This window comes from Epinephelus moara, chromosome 6 (assembly GCF_006386435.1).
Source record: "Epinephelus moara isolate mb chromosome 6, YSFRI_EMoa_1.0, whole genome shotgun sequence".
NCBI classification, from domain to species: domain Eukaryota; kingdom Metazoa; phylum Chordata; class Actinopteri; order Perciformes; family Serranidae; genus Epinephelus; species Epinephelus moara.
In genome coordinates this window covers 42387081-42402870 of record NC_065511.1, presented here as the reverse complement: position 1 = coordinate 42402870, position 15790 = coordinate 42387081, and the positions used below count along the sequence as shown (strand labels likewise).

The following is a 15790-nucleotide window of genomic DNA, read 5'->3' as shown; positions in this document are numbered from 1 at the left end:
CCTGTTCTATTTTGTTCTGAAAATGTGGGCGTGCAGCCTCGTTCTGTGGACGATAAACCAGGTGCAGACTTCCATCTGTGTCACCGCTGATGAGGAAATACAGCGAGTGCTGGACGGAGCAGTGAGTGACAACAACTCCGCCCACATTTAAGAGGACTGTCTGAACACACCGAGGGTCTAGGTACCATGTCTGAAGGCTACTGCTGGTTCCAAAGGGACTGGACTGAAAGGGTTTGGTGGAGACGGGACTTTTGTGGCGTCCACGTCACTCTCTCATTATTTCCAGTCAGCTCTTTCCTGGTGACTGAATCATAAACACAAAGTTCTCAGAAACATTTTTTACAACACAATTAAACTGAGAAACTCACAGAGTTCAGGTTGAATCCCAGATCTGCGACGACCACGATGGGAGGCAGCCGTTTACTTTTGGCGAGATGGAAGCTCTCAGGCATCTCATTTTTCTTGTAGACCGTCAGATTGGGCGCTTTGGACAGGGCGTCAAACACCTCCTGCTCCTTCCCTGGACGCGGCGTCAGGATGCCGAACCCACCGTAGTCCAAGATCTCAAAGCTAGCGAGCTTGATTAAATTCAGGTACTTGTTGAGGATGATCTCATCCACCTGTGGCCGCTTTTTGACGGTGGTCATGCCATGGTCGGAGGTGATGATGACGTTCAGGCTGTCGTTGAGGTGATGGCGACTGATGGCCTCCCTCAGGTAGCCGATGGTACGGTCGATCTGCTGGATGATCTTCTTCCTGTCTGGGTGGTCCGGCCCCTTGGCGTGGCCCACGTTGTCCGGCTCACCGTAGTACAGCGTCACCAGGTCGAAGTCCTCCTCAGAGAACCAGCTCATCACCTTGTCAATGTTGTCACGCCACTCGGTCTCATTGTCGTCTGGTTGACCAGACTCCTCCACCAGCGCTCGGTTTACTGCCTGGCCGCGGTAGCTTACCCCGCCCCCGGGGTAGTAGAAGGAGGCAGTTTTCAGACCCTGAAAAAACAAGAAAAGAAAAGAAATGGTTTTAAGATGGTGTACGTGAGACGCAAAATTAAATTAAAGTAATTTTATTGTTTAACACTCAGTACGTTTCCAGTCACAGTGAAGTGGAGCTACAGTCCCAGCTGGACGAGGACATCTAACTGGCCTACTGTCCTTGTCCCAGTATACAAGCACGGGAGGGGAATCCATTTATTGAGCCAAGTATGTGCGACTCCTCTACGATAGGTGGAGATATGCCCCCTTTCAGCTTGTTAGTATTGGACCTTTTTCCTGTTGACCTATTACGTCACAGACCAAACAATGGACAAACAAGTTAGCTACGGTTAGCTAGCAGCTAACTGCTACCATGGTGGACAACTTTACAGCTCTGTACATTTGGTCCGTCCAAAAAGTCACGGCTCTGGATGTAGATTTCTCCATGTTGTTACCGGCTTCTTCTTCTCTTACACATTTAATGCTATTGGACTTCCGGGTCAAAGCCCGGGGCGGAAACTGTGGAGCATGCTCAGAGCGCCTCGGCCAGTTTGGGTCTGATTGACTGTATACATGCAGGAGTCACATGATCTGGGTGTGTTAGTCCCACTGTGACAAATTCACTTTAGGAACATTTCACTCACACTGACATGTTTACAGGGATTTAAAAAGACTGACACAATAAATCCATTTTCTCTGTTGTCATGGAAACAGACTGACTGATCCTGATCGATGACTCACCTGGTTCTGAGCTGTGATCCATAACGGCAGCACTCCGTTATCCCACCACTCCGATGTTTTCATGGTCTTTTTGTGAGGAACTTTTTGGTTCGTTGTCGTGTTGAACATCATGTTGTGGACGACTTCATGATCCTCCACCCACCTGCCTGACGCACAGGAAACAAGACACAAAGAGGTTTTAACATTTTAACACACTGAAAGTAGCCAGTATCAGCTTAAACAATAGTAGCTGTTGTACTGTTGGTGCTTATATGACTATGACAAGATAAAATAAAACAAGACAAGATTAAGTCTTTCTTGATCCTCAGAGGGGGGACTCGGGATGATCACAGACACAAGTGCAGATAAATTGAGAAGTAAAAAATGAAAATAAATTAAAGCCCCTACGAGGAACTTTCATTTTGAGTTGATTTTGGCGACCCTGTGGACAAAAGCGGTAGTGTTTTGCCGGAATGAAGCCTACATTTCCCATGAGCTCTAGCGCGTATTGTCGTAAAGACGCTTACCTGGCTCGCGCATGTGTTTGTTTTGGGGATGAATGAAACAACAAGACCGGAAAACTTTGCCCCCGCTCCTATCGGGGATCCCAGCTCACCTCTGCCGTGCCCCAGCTCCACCTCTCCGGCGTAAGCGCCACCGCCGCCGGGGTAAACGCAGCGGCTCCTGCCAGGATTGGGCTGGTAAATGCTAGATCGCTAGCGAACAAAACCTTTATCCTGAAGGATTTCCTGACTTCCCGAGGATTGGATTTTCTCTGTGTGACTGAGATGTGGCTGACTGTTGGTGAGCCCAGTGCTTTCACAGAACTTTTACCTGATGATTGCTGCTATTTTAACTCCCCACGGACGTCGGGTCGAGGAGGAGGAATAGCGACTATTTATAAGAGTCACTATAAATGTAAGCAGCTAGGTAAGATGACGTGTGCCGTCTGAGTGCCGTAAATCGTTTCGTCCTGGAAGCGACCTGGGGCGGACCCGGACACAGTTTCCTAAAGGTATGGATATACACTATATAGAAATAGCTTATCTTCACACCGATGGTCTCATTTGCTGTTGTAGGTCACGCACAGCAGAAACCAGAGACTTTTGCATATCCAGTTAAAAGTTCCTTGTAGCGACTTTAAAGAAAAGACGAACTGTAGAACTCTAATTAAACACCCAGTCCCTTTGACTAGCCCAGTGTAGCAGAAAAAATGTAGCAGCAATATTTAACAATAAATTAAATGATCACCTCACAGGCTTTTACTGTGATATTTTACCAAATTCTGAATTTTATTGTGAAACTCATGCAGGTAAATGTAGTAATTTTACAGAGGCAGTTTTTCTGTGAGATTACAGTGAGATGCAGTAATTCTACAGGAGCATACTGTTAAATCACAGTAATCAACATGATCTATGACGTTACAGTTAAATTCAGTAATTTACAGGAAGGCACTGTGATATCACAGTAATGTAACGGGCTTTAACTGTGAGGTTACAGGTAAATAGTAATTTTACAGGAGCATGCTGCTAAATCACAGTAATATGTAGGTATAACTACTGAGATCACAGTATACAGCTGTCATACAGTAACGTACTGTGAAAGTGATGCAACTAGTAGCCAGTAGTTTCCTGTAGCTGTACAGTCAGATATTTCACAGTGTATAGTTTGAGGTATGATATAAGTTACAGTATGAGGTGCAGTAGTAATGTAATGATATGAATAAAGCAGTTGGTTGTTACCGGTGATGGTGGTGAAGTGGGACGGGGAGGTCATGGTCAGCATTGGCGGGGTGATGTATTTGGCCTTGACCCCGTCCTCCACCAGCTGGTCCAGGTGCGGCGTGTCCACGTCCTGGTCGTAGTCCCACCTGAAGCCATCGAAGGAGATGAGCAGCAGCTTGTTTCTCTGCGCTGCCTTGCTCAGAGGTTTGCCGGCAGCGCAGATCACTGCTGTGACAACCAGAAGGAGCTCCAGCCTCATCTTCATCTTCACACTGAACTGAGCGTGAGGCTTCACCTGTCTGTCGACACACCTGCAGCTCCCTCCCAGTTTAATGTGTAACTCTGATAGAGATCTGCTGAGCTGTTGCGAAGGACGAGACCTTCGACTGGAAGCAGAGCTCAAAGTGACTCTTATCGATCAGCATCAGTAATCTGTGGACCTGCTGATAGCTGCTCGCATGTCTGGCTCAGTCCAGATATTTATAATGTGTATTCATATAATTATATCACGTGGCAGGGGAAGAAACAACTGACACAGTGTTGGACCAAATAAAAGTTCTTTTTAATCATATCACAGTAAACTGATAAGGGATTCCTTTTTATTGTGTTTATAATGATTATAAAATATTTTGTTTTTTATTCTGTGTGTAGTCAGAATAACTTTGCAGTTTTCACATAATTTAAAATTATTGTGAAATGTATTTGGATGAAAAATTAAATATTAATAAACCAACAAGTCAAACTAAAAAAAACAAACTGAACTCAAGGTCATCTCACTGTTTCAAGTTCTTTCAACCACATCTCAAGGTCTTCATCAGCACATGCCAGTCGTCATGGAGACAGCAGTAAAAGGAACCTCTGACAAAACTAAGATGACCTTGAGTTGAGATTTTTATTTGTTTGTCAAACGTCCATTTCAAATCTGGAAGGATTTGAGTGTTTGTCTGAGAAAAAACATATTTTTTCATAACTGAATATGATATAAACGTTTTCAAAGAGTTCTTTCTTTAGTAAATACGACTGTCACACTGAACACACTCACACTTTATATTAAAAAACAAAAGCTAAACCTCTCTATAATCCTGTTATGTTCAAACCACATTGCTTCACTGCTGGTTTATCTGATTACAATATGATGACTGTAATAAAAGTTGATGCCAGATTAATGACTCATCAAACTGATTTAAACAACTCAGTAGCAGTTTGAAGGACAGCGTGAAGGGAACCATCTGAAACAGGTCAGTGAGTGTGGAAACAAAAAGGTGCAGCAGCTGATTTATGTGACTGAATGAACAGTTAGTTAGTAATGACATAAGAACTGAAGAAAATTAAAATTATCACAGTAAAAAAAAAAAAAGTAAAACAAGTCATCAGCTATAAAGCCTGAAAACTATCATAATTACCAGGGATGCACAATATTGGATTTTTTTTGCCGATATCCGATATGCTGATATGTAACGACTCATTTGACCGATAACTGATACTGATATATAACTATTTTCGCACCTAATTTTAGTGATCATCAAGTCTCATATATACATACACATACATCCTCTCATCATGACGGCCCAGCAGCAGATGGAGACATGAAATACTTTTCTTTCATTGTGTAAATAAGCAAAAGCATGTTGGCTGGTTCTGATTAAAGCTGATATCAGCCGATACCTATGATGTGCTGTAACTATTGTGCATCCCTAATATTTACATTCAGTTTTTAATTGCTAAACTTATAACTAAGTACAAACTTCCCTCTTTGTGTTCGCTGACACTTGATTTTCATCTCTTGCTTCAACCCTCTGCTTTAAAACAATATATAGAGCACAGTATCGTACTGTGTAAACTGTGTGTGTTAATTTAAAACAGCATTGTTCTCAGTTAAGTCCTTTAAATCAGTGGTTCCCAACTGGTTCATCCACAGGGTCCAGATTTCTCCTCACCCATTTCTTAAAGGTCCACATAGTTTAACACGTTCAGTGTCATACTTGTGTTTGACCATGTGTTGGAGCCAGTTTGCTGTCTCTCTGAAGACGCTGTCCATTAGTCTCTTGAAGTATTTAACTTCACAATAAAAGCTCTGTGCTGGAAATTCACTGTACTTAAAAGTAAAGTATGTTTTTTTACAAACTTGACATGTTTGCGAGTCACTTGCTCCATTCAGATTGGACCTGCGACCCACCTTTGGATTTCACACTAATAAAAACAGATGACAAAATAACTGAATATATCCGACTGTTTGAGGAAAAAGACCAGTTAAAGTACATGATTAGTCAGTGGTGGACGAAGAACCTGAGAGACACACCTGAGTTAAAGTACAGATTTCTTACCAGAAAATGACTCTATTACTTGAGTGAAAGTCTCAAAGTATCTGATATTTACTGCACTTAAGTAGCAAAAGTAATTTTTATGATATTAAATGTACTTAAGTATTAAGTTAAAAGTACATGCTGGTAGCAAAAAGCAAGCATTCCCAGTTCTGACAGACAGGAAGTTTATTTCTACACCACCTTAAAAATGAGGCGTACATGAAGAAAAACAAGATTTTTTTCACAACTCAAATGAGAACAAAATCCAAATACTATTTTGTAGTGAGTAACGAAGATGCCCAGGGCAAATGTAAAGGAATAACAGTTTTGTTGAAGAAATGTAGTGGCAGAAAAATGAAAGTTGGCAGAAATATAAAAACTCAAGTAAATACGGACCTTAACAAAGTATCATTACTGCTTTACTGGATTTGGTTTACATACATTTTTATTGCTGGTTCATCTTTTCTTTAGATTTTTTGAAATCCAATTCATTTGTAAGTACCTCAACAGGTGATTTTAAAATTTACATTTGTGTTGATATTTTGTACATAGAATCATGTTGTTGTGAAGACAAAACACTATTTGTCCTTTGTAAATATCCAAAAATAGTAATAACAATGATAATGCTTTTTATGTATAGGTGTCTTTCACAGCGCTCAAGGACACTTTACAAGAGACAATTAAAAAAAACAAGCAGCAGTGTTTCCATAGATCATAATGTCAAACAATTCAGGATTTTTCAAGAAAAGTTGATAAAAAAGACTCGACAAAAATCATAAATATAAATATTATTACTGCACTGAGAAGTGAAATTTTGGTTTTCAAGTATACCCATAAAACTTCTTTAAATGATTCAATATCTGTTTTTAAAATGTCCATTTTGCACGTCACTCATTTTGACAGTAAAAATAAGCACAGTGCAAAATCTAAACGAACATGCTGGCTGGGTTTAGATTAAAAAATAAAAATAATTAATAAATAAAATAAAAAACAGATTTAAGGCCCATTAATAATAGTACAGATCCCATAGATTTCAATAATAACCAGGCAAATCCTAGTAGATTAAATGCACGTCTCTTATTTTGGTGGGGCAAAGAAATCCGGAAGCACTTCGATATGAATCAAATTACTTCTGGTGCACAGAAGTTCCTGCTGCTCACGCTTATGATGTGAAGTCCTTGGAGGGTTTACTCTCAAAATGCAATAACTATTTTCAAATTAATTTATTATACACACTGTTTAGTGTTAACGGAAACTCTCTGATCATCTGACGGCGGCGGAAGTTTGTCCGGTTTCCTGAGAGCCGGTAAGAAAAGCGATAAACACTCCGTTAACCTCTGTGTTGTGTCTGTCAGTTAGCTAACGTTAGCTGTTAGCCATGTTGTCTGTATGTGCGAGGATAAGTTAGAATTAACACGCAGGTACATGTGTTCATTGCACTTCACGGTAAGTTAAATTAACGCTACATGTTTACTGTAGTTTGCATCACCTTGATTCTGATGAGTAGAATGAAGGTGACACCAGACTCCATTTACAAAACCTGACATTTTAGAGTTTCTTGCTCATCAGACACTCACAGAGGAGTAATTAACCAAACTAAAGACATTATATAATTAATCAGGGGTCATATTTGACTTCGGCATGCATCTGTTACACCTAGAACATCTAAAGTCAGTCATTTTCAGCATAGTACATGTTTACTCCTATAATCTATCGATATAACAGTCCGAGCTGCCTGAGGAAACCTGTCTGAGTTACTCCCCTAGGTGGTGTTGTTTGTGCCGAACTGGCCGAGAGGACCGTATATTTAAAGTCTAAAGTTATATTCCAGAAGAGTGTGTTCAGGTGGCTACAGTCAATGAAAGTTCTGCAGTTTGTGAAGAGGATTTGGTGCAGAAGTCAACAGAATGGAGTGCAGCAGGGATCGTAGAGCTGATGAGTGTTTATGTGTAGCCTGTTAGAGTCCTAGAGTTTGTAATAATAATGATAATAATAACAATGATGGTGGTGGAGTTTGCATGTTCTCCCTGTGTCAGTGTGGGTTTCCTCCAGGTGCTCCAGCTTCCTCCCACAGTCCAAAGACATGCAGGTTAATTGGTGACTCTAAATTGTCCGTAGGTGTGAATGTGAGTGTGAATGGTTGTCTGTCTCTATGTGTCAGCCCTGTGATAGTCTGGTGACCTGTCCAGGGTGAACCCTGCCTCTCACCCAATGGCAGGAGGTTGCATCAGCAGACCTGAGTGTGCCGATAGAGGAGCTCAGACAGGTCGGGGGGAGCCAGGTTGTGGAGGGCTTTATAGGCGATGATGATGTTTGAAGTGGGGGATGGGGAGCCAGTGGAGGCTATGAAAGATGGAGGTGATGAGGTCACAGGGGCAGGAGTGTGTGAGAAGATGAGCTGCTGAATTCTGGATTTAATGTAGTTTCGGCTTTGGATGATGAACCGTAGAGGAGACGGTTGCAGTAGTCGAGTCTGGAAGTGATAAATGTGTGAATGAGAGTCTCTGCAGCTGAAGAGCAGAGGGATGGACGGAGGCGGGCAATGTTTCTGAGATGGAAGAAGGCTGTTTTGGTGATGTGTTTGATAAGTTGGTCAGAGGAGAGGGTTAGGAGAGCACAGTGGAGCCATCGATGGAGAGGAGGGAGAAGTTATGGGTGGGTCTGATTAAAGATCTGGGACCAATGATGATGATGACTTTTGATTTGTCACAGTTCAGTTGGATGAAGTTGGGTTGAAGCCAGGATTTTATTTCCATGATGCAGTTGGTGAGGGCAGAGTGATGGCTCTGGTGGAGATGTGAAACTAAGTGTCGTCAGCGAAGCAGTGAAACTGACGTCCATGACGGCAGATTATTTGACCAAAGGGGGAGAATGTATAGGATGAAGAAGAGGGGGCTGAGAACTGAACCTTGGGGAACGCCAAGGTTCATAAATTGTCTGTTCTTCTTCTTATAAACACGTTGAGTCACTCAGAGCTGATTAAATAATGAATGAGCCTCTTTGACAATAACTCATGGTCGGTAGGAAGTTCTCTAGAAGCACGTTTAACAGCCACGCCTGTAGTTCATAACAAAAGTTCCCTCTGAGTGTCATCACACAGTCGAAGCTTTACCATCTCTTGTGGTTTGTTTCAGGAATGTCTTCGTTATGGAGCCTGAGGCCAGTGCTGACATCACTGTTGCAAGGTAAGTTCACACACCTGCACACTTTCAAAGGCTCTGCTTCAGGTGCAGAACTCAGCAGGTGATGAAGCTTAACAGCTCCTGCACGCTGTCTCTTGTATCAAACTGTTAATATCATTGAAATGTAAAAACTTAATGTTTGAATCTAATTTCTTTAAAAACAAACAAAACAAAAAAATTAAGATATTTTTGGGGCATTTTTAGCCTTTATTTGACAGAACAGACAAGTGTGAAAGGGGGAGAGAGAGANACGCTGTCTCTTGTATCAAACTGTTAATATCATTGAAATGTAAAAACTTAATGTTTGAATCTAATTTCTTTAAAAACAAAAAAAATTAAGATATTTTTGGGCATTTTTAGCCTTTATTTGACAGAACAGACAAGTGTGAAGGGGGGGAGAGAGAGAGAGGGAGTGACATGCAGCAAAGGGCCAGAGGCTGGAGTTGAACCCGGGCCGCTGCAGCAACAGCCTTGTACATGGGGCGCCTGCTCTACCACTAAGCCACCGACGCCCCATAATTTCTTTAAATTTTTAACATGTTGATAACGTGTTTCCGTCTCTGCAGCATCCCAGCATGCCTCTGCCTGGACGGGTCCCATTCTCTCTAGGACGATGGCCACTCTCAACCAGATGCACCGCCAGGGGAAACCCAAACAACCCCCTAAGTCTATCAGCGCCACGTTTGGCCATCCCCAGCTGAAGGCGGTGGTCCTGAAAACCATGAACCGAAAGCCCAAGAAGCCCAACTCCGCCAACAGGAAGTGCGCTCGAGTGCGGCTGTCCAACGGGAAGGAAGTGGTGGCGTTCATCCCCGGGGAGGGACACAACGTGCAGGAGCACAACGTGGTGCTGGTGGAGGGCGGGAAGAAGCAGGATCTGCCCGGAGTCAAACTCCGAGTGATCCGAGGGAAATTTGACTGTGCTCACGTGGTGAAGAAGAAACAGTAGACTGAGAGAGGGAACGCTGCTGTGATGTGTGTGTGTGTGTGTGTCGGATGTTTAATAAATACATGTGTTCGTCATCATCATGTCGGTGACTGGCTTCAAACTGACGTTAAAGTTTTAATGGAGACGTTAAATACACTGCATGGCCAAAAGTATGTAGACACCAGCTCAGTCCACCCATATAACAGCCTTTACTCCTTTAGGTCCCGACGTGATGTTTAATCTGCTGCGTTCAGACTCCAGAGTGTCGGCGAGGTCCAACACCAGTCAGTGTTCCAGTTCATCCCAAAGGTGCTGGATGGGATTGAGGTCCACACAGTTTATATATTCAGCATCATGCTTGTGTTTGGCCACGTGTTGGAGCTGGTTTGCTGTCTCTCTGAAGTCACTGTCCGTTAGTTGCTCACTCTACTCACTGTACTTCAAACAGAATGTCTCTTACAAACCTGACATGTTTGTGAGTCACTTTCAGTCCGTTCAAAATGGACCGGCGACCCACCAGTTGGGAACCACTGCATAACCCATATTAATGATTCAAAGCAAATTCTGAGTAAAAACTAGCAAGGAAGGTTCCTAAATGTTTGGTTTTACACATTTAAAAAGTGTCTGCAGGTCCTTGAAATGTCTTAAATTCAGTTTAATAAATATTTGGCCTTAAAAGTCATTAAATAGTCTTAAATTTGATTGTGAGGGGTCTTTAAAGCCACAAACATTCTATATATTTTCATTTATCTTTTAATTTCTTGTCAAAATTAGAAACGCTCTACTGTGTGAAAGTCCACATAGCTGATGTTACATATTTTAAACCTGCCACTGAACTTAATACTGCTTTTACTTTGTACTTACACTTATCTGTTGACAGAATGTAGATCAGCCTATAACTCACTCTAATAACCATATTATATAAAAACCTCTCTCTGCATGGGACCACATATATACTTACCCTTTTTTATGTGCAATGCTTTTTAAAAATCAGTCTTAAATTTGGTTAAAAATTATCTTGATCTGTAAAAATAAAATAGTGTTGGCCGATGTAAAGCACAGCGGTGAAACTCAGATGCCTTCAGTAAATATCACAAATAATTTATTGATCCCCAAGGGGAAATCATGATCCATTACAGTCACTCTGAATTAAAGAATAGAGAAGTAAGATAAAGTTTGAAATAGTTTAGTTTAATTATGTAAATACAAAGTAATAAAATAGAAATAAAACTGTGCATTAAGCTACAATGCTAACACCAGTAGTAAAGATATTTAGAATAAAATGAATATTTTCACTGGTCTGAGTCTGTTAGTGTAACTGATATTAATAAAATTATTGATAATTTTGAGTGATGAATATTAACATTGAGACACAGACCTTAGCCGAATCACCCAGCTCCTCCATGGCGACACTCGCAATACCAGAAAAGACACTTTTGACATTGTCCAGGAAGAAAATACCACCAAAGTCTTTAAAAGGACGATAAAATGAAACTCCACAAACGTTATCTTTTGAATATGATAAGATAAAAATGTATTTATCATTGTGCAGCAGTTGCATTACAAAGTAGAAACGAGTGCAAATACATAGAGTGCAAACGAACAGTAAAGATTATCAATAAAATGCAAAAATCAAATGTACACAATGACAGCTGTAAACAGGTTATTAACAGGTGAACGATGTCATAAATATGACTGGTTAAAAGAAAAAGTAAATCTAGTTAACAGCGAGGATCACAGAAAATAAAAACACTGAAGGCAAAATAAATAAAAATATATTTTATAACATCCACCTAAAATAAAAGCAGTTGCACTTCACCTTCCGACCAGCAGCGGCAGCACTGAGCGTAAAGCCGAGCAGCTGCTGAGTGAAGAAGACGGGCGCCATGTTTGGTTTTACGTTGAATCCACCTGCACTTCACCGGTGTTAAAGTCGTGTTTTGGATCTTCATACGGCTCCTGAAATCGACGTGATTTCTCCTGACAGGCTGTTGAGAAGTTCCCCTTTTCCCAAGTTCGTAAATATGTTCGACATTCATTCATAAAAAATAACTTTATTAGCATTAAACGACAGAAACAAGTGTTTTGCCAACGCAGCTGTTCAGGACTGAGTTACGTTGTATGACGCCTGCATCAGAGCTAGCAAACACAGCTAGCATTCCGCTGAGCCAAAGTCAAACCAGTCGTCTGCTCCGCGAGGATTTAAACACTCGTCAGTATTTCTGGACCTTTTATAACGGCTCTGCTCTCCATCATTCTGCTGAGAACCACGGTAACGATACGTGTTTGTGCGTTTCGGTGAACGTTAACGCTTTTGTTGACGATTAGCAAGCTAGCTTAACCGTTAGCTTCTGAGGGAAATATCTGCTCGGTGTTCATTAATTAATCTCATCTCTGATTGGCTGAGTCGCTGTAAAACGCAACAGTTGACGCGTCGCACAGGTGTAACGGTACTAGCTAGCTTTAATGAGTTTAACATTATGTGTTGATGAACGGTTTATGTGATACTAAACTTTAAATACACGACGAAGTGACGTTTTCGATGCAGGACTAACTTGTATCAGTATTTAGCAGCGTGGTGTTGAAACAAATGCTCTATTTTCACTGCTGTGAACTATACATGGTCCGTAAAGTGGACACTGGTGTCTCCACAGTTTAGTCCTTTTGTCCAGGGTCTGTTGTCTCTACAGGCCCCGTGTCCAATGAATGGAAATATTAATGCTCCAGTAGTTTTTATACACAAACCCTTATTGCAGGGTCCACTTATGACACTATATGTCCACTGCTTGTCCTTTTCCTGTCTCACCCTGACAATGTCCCTGTGCACAAAGCAGCTCCATAAAGAAATGTCTCTCCCAGTTTGGTGGAGAAGAACCAAACCTCCACATTCCTATAAAAACACCAAAGACATGACAGGATAGAGCTGTACAGTGTTTTCTGGGGGTTCACAGATTGATAGATGCATCGAAAATGTGAAATGATGCGATTGTGGAACTGCTTAATCAAAATGTCAGAGGACAGAATGAATGAGAAGGTGTTTATCTATTTATTCTCCATGAGCAAAGGAGCTTTGAGGAGGTGGATGGGTTGTAAATTTACAGGATTAACTTGCTGCAGTCTTAACTCTGTTAAGAAAGAGCTGAAATCTGAAGAGAAATAGTTTGAGGACATCCCGTCAGTGTCTAAATCAGAGACAGGTAGGGCTGCCACGATTAGTTGACTAATCGATGACTAATAAACTATTAAAATAATCGGTGACTATTTTAGTAGTCAACTAATCGGTTTGAGTCATTTTTCATAGAAAAGTACTATAAAAGTACCCAAAATACTCCTATTGCAGCTTCTTATGTTCAGATGTTGGCAGCTTTACACACTCTCCCGTGACAGTGAACTGAAACCCTTCAGCATGAGTATGAAACAAGACATTAGATGACGTAATTTTGGGGTTTGGGCGAGACAGACCGACATTTTTCAACATTTTAACACATTTTTCGATGAAATGATTAGTCGACTAATCGAAGAAATAATCGACAGATTAGTCGACAATGAAAATAATCATTAGTGGCAGCCCTAGAGACAGGACAAGTTTGACCCTGAACCATCTGCAACATCCCGTTTATCTGGAAGCCAAAGATCTGTAGCTGCACAGCTGAGAGCTGGTGTTCTTCCTCTGGACATTGAGATCAGGAGGAGAACAGAATATGTGAGCTGTGTGATTTGGGTGAAGTGGAGATTGAGTCCCATTTTCTTTGATATTGTACAAACTACGATGACCTGAGAGCTTCTGTGAAGTGGCTTGTCTAAACCCTGACTAGCTAGAGGTTGTTGAATTTTGATGTGTTTAAGTTGGTCAATGTTGTGGCTGAAGCCTGAAGGGCAGATAAGACAGTTGGTTTAATGAGTATTTATTTTGATCTCTTTCTTTCAGTTTTACATGATGAATGTCTTGTGAGGGATCCATGAACTTGGTGTTACAAATTGATGATCTGATTATATACGAGGGTTTTGCTGCTTTGTTCCATTTTCTGTCCTTTAAATGCCGTCTGATTTTATGTTTGCTGGACTCTGACCCCGGCTCCCTCTGAATGTATGGTGTCTTGTAAGCCCTGCAGGCTGGGCATAACTACTTGCATGACACAATAATAAAAACATATTAATTCATTCATTCTTGACCTCAGTGTCCTCAGTGGAAGCTACGGTCCTGATCAGGACACGACTGATTTCTAAGCGTGTCCCTCTGTCTTTGTCTCAGAGGCCCTGCAGAGACGTGTCCACCCTCAGACGGAGTAGAGCATGAGGAGATGAATGGAGTGAAAGTGGAAGCAGAAGAAAGAGGAGAGGACTGTCAGCAGCTTCCTGCTCAAGGTCAGGACTTATTTATTGGAATACATCCACGCTAAACTGGCTAATTTTCTAAAAATCAGATTAAAAAGTTTATGAATCCTCAGTGGGGGAACTCCTTTGCCACCAGGAGCAACTCGTACAGACAACAAGTATTGTACACAGCATATTCACAAGATGCAAGATGCAAGATACAAGAAATAAATAACATAAAAGAGCAGGCATCCTATATACAAAGGCAGTGTCCTTGCTGCAGCAGCCGTGAGGTCGATTCCAGCCTGTGGCCCTTTGCTGCATGTCGTCCCCTCTCCCCCCCCTTTATGCTCAGACTGTCGCATCTAATAAAGGCAAAAAGCCAAACAAAAAAAAAAATCCCCCCCAAAAAATCTGACCACTGCAGGGGCGCCCGGTGGCTTAGTGGGTAGAGCAGGCGCCCCACACACAAAGGCAGTGTCCTTGCTGCAGCAGCTGTGGGGTTGTTTGCAGCCTGTGGCCCTTTGCTGCATGTCGTCCCCTCTTTATGCTTCGACTGTCTGATCTATAACGGCAAAAAGAAATCTGAAAATCATAAAAAAAACAAATGACCTGCTGAATCGTTCAGAACAACACTGAGGCATCTCGAGTCTATTAAAAGCACAGTGTGATGGATTACCTTGATAATACAGAGCTGTTTCATGTTTGACCCTTGCTCTCTTTGCTACAGTGACCTCAAGTGAAGCTGGAATAAGGCCGATCACTGAGCAGCCTCTCTGATTATCTTATTGATCCTGTTTTTATCATCTGCAGTGATGCTGCCCCCCCAGCAGAGCGCAGCACAGGGCAGGACACCAGCTCAGATTCCCTGATAACAAAACATGTAGAAACTGCAGCGTCCAGTAGCTCTATGGGCAGAGTGGGCGCCTCACTTCTTTTACTTTTTGAACTTCTTCTTATTTTGAGTTCAGTCGATCATATGAAATAACAGGAGCCCATCTAGTTAGAAATCAGGAGTAAGAAGGTTCTGAGGGTGATTACATATCCAAACATTTTTTAATTTCATGTTGAATGTTTTCCAGTATCCCAAACATTTTGGACAATCCCAAAATATGTGTGTATGGTCACCGACCAGGCCACAGCCCCTCCAGATCTGATGAGCTACCAAATTTGATGTCACCACAAGCATATTAAAAAAATCTCATCTTGATTTTTCCATTTGAACTCCTTCCAGATAGGCTGCTTGTTCCGTTATGTCCCTCTCTGCAGGATAATTCACACTCTTTATTTGGAATTATGACGTTGATCTCCGGTTCCCATTTTTCTTTAATATCAAAGCTGTTATCCAAAGATTTCTCCTGGAATATTTTATATAGTGGTGTGAAAAAGTGTTTGCCCCCTTCCTGATTTCTTACTTTTTTGCATGTTTTCCGCACTTAAATGTTTCAGATCATCAGACAAATTTAAACATTAGTCAAAGATAACACAAGTAAACACAAAATGCAGTTTTTAAATGAAGGGTTTTATTAATGAGGAAGAAAAAAATCCAAAGCTACATGGCCCTGTGTGAAAAAGTGTTTGCCCCCTAAACCTAATAACTGGTTGGGCCACCCTTAGCAGCAACTACTGCAATCAAGCGTTTGCG

The 15790-nt window shown here is 41.6% G+C and overlaps 3 protein-coding genes across 5 annotated transcripts in view; 2 read left to right on the top strand and 1 right to left on the bottom strand.

The window, feature by feature from the left end:
* The window catches only part of zgc:153896 (uncharacterized protein LOC569930 homolog), a 9847-nt gene extending 4697 nt beyond the window's left edge, over nt 1-5150 (bottom strand). For both annotated transcript variants that reach the window (XM_050046351.1, XM_050046353.1), the window contains exons 1-3: nt 3437-5150; nt 1716-1861; nt 369-992 (exon numbers count right to left, since the gene is read on the bottom strand). In XM_050046351.1, the coding sequence (XP_049902308.1) occupies nt 369-992; nt 1716-1861; nt 3437-3683 (1017 nt within the window). In that variant the 5' untranslated portion in view covers nt 3684-5150. The remainder of the gene's footprint in view (nt 1-368; nt 993-1715; nt 1862-3436) is intronic.
* Nucleotides 5151-6832: 1682 nt separating this feature from the next.
* mrps12 (mitochondrial ribosomal protein S12) lies at nt 6833-9929 on the top strand. The gene is made up of 3 exons (XM_050046382.1): nt 6833-7027; nt 8856-8906; nt 9470-9929. The coding sequence occupies exons 2-3, from the start codon at nt 8858-8860 to the stop codon at nt 9850-9852; spliced, it is 432 nt and encodes a 143-aa protein (XP_049902339.1). The 5' UTR covers nt 6833-7027; nt 8856-8857; the 3' UTR covers nt 9853-9929.
* A 1584-nt stretch (nt 9930-11513) lies between these two features.
* The window catches only part of LOC126391499 (zinc finger protein 497-like), a 14362-nt gene continuing 10085 nt past the window's right edge, over nt 11514-15790 (top strand). Inside the window, exons 1-2 of one of the 2 annotated variants that reach the window (XM_050046337.1) lie at nt 11514-11845; nt 14084-14196. In XM_050046337.1, coding sequence (XP_049902294.1) covers nt 14133-14196 — 64 coding nt within the window. In that variant the 5' untranslated portion in view covers nt 11514-11845; nt 14084-14132. Of the gene's footprint in view, nt 12104-14083; nt 14197-15790 lie in introns of both variants that reach the window. The other variant, XM_050046335.1, reaches the window with a different exon arrangement.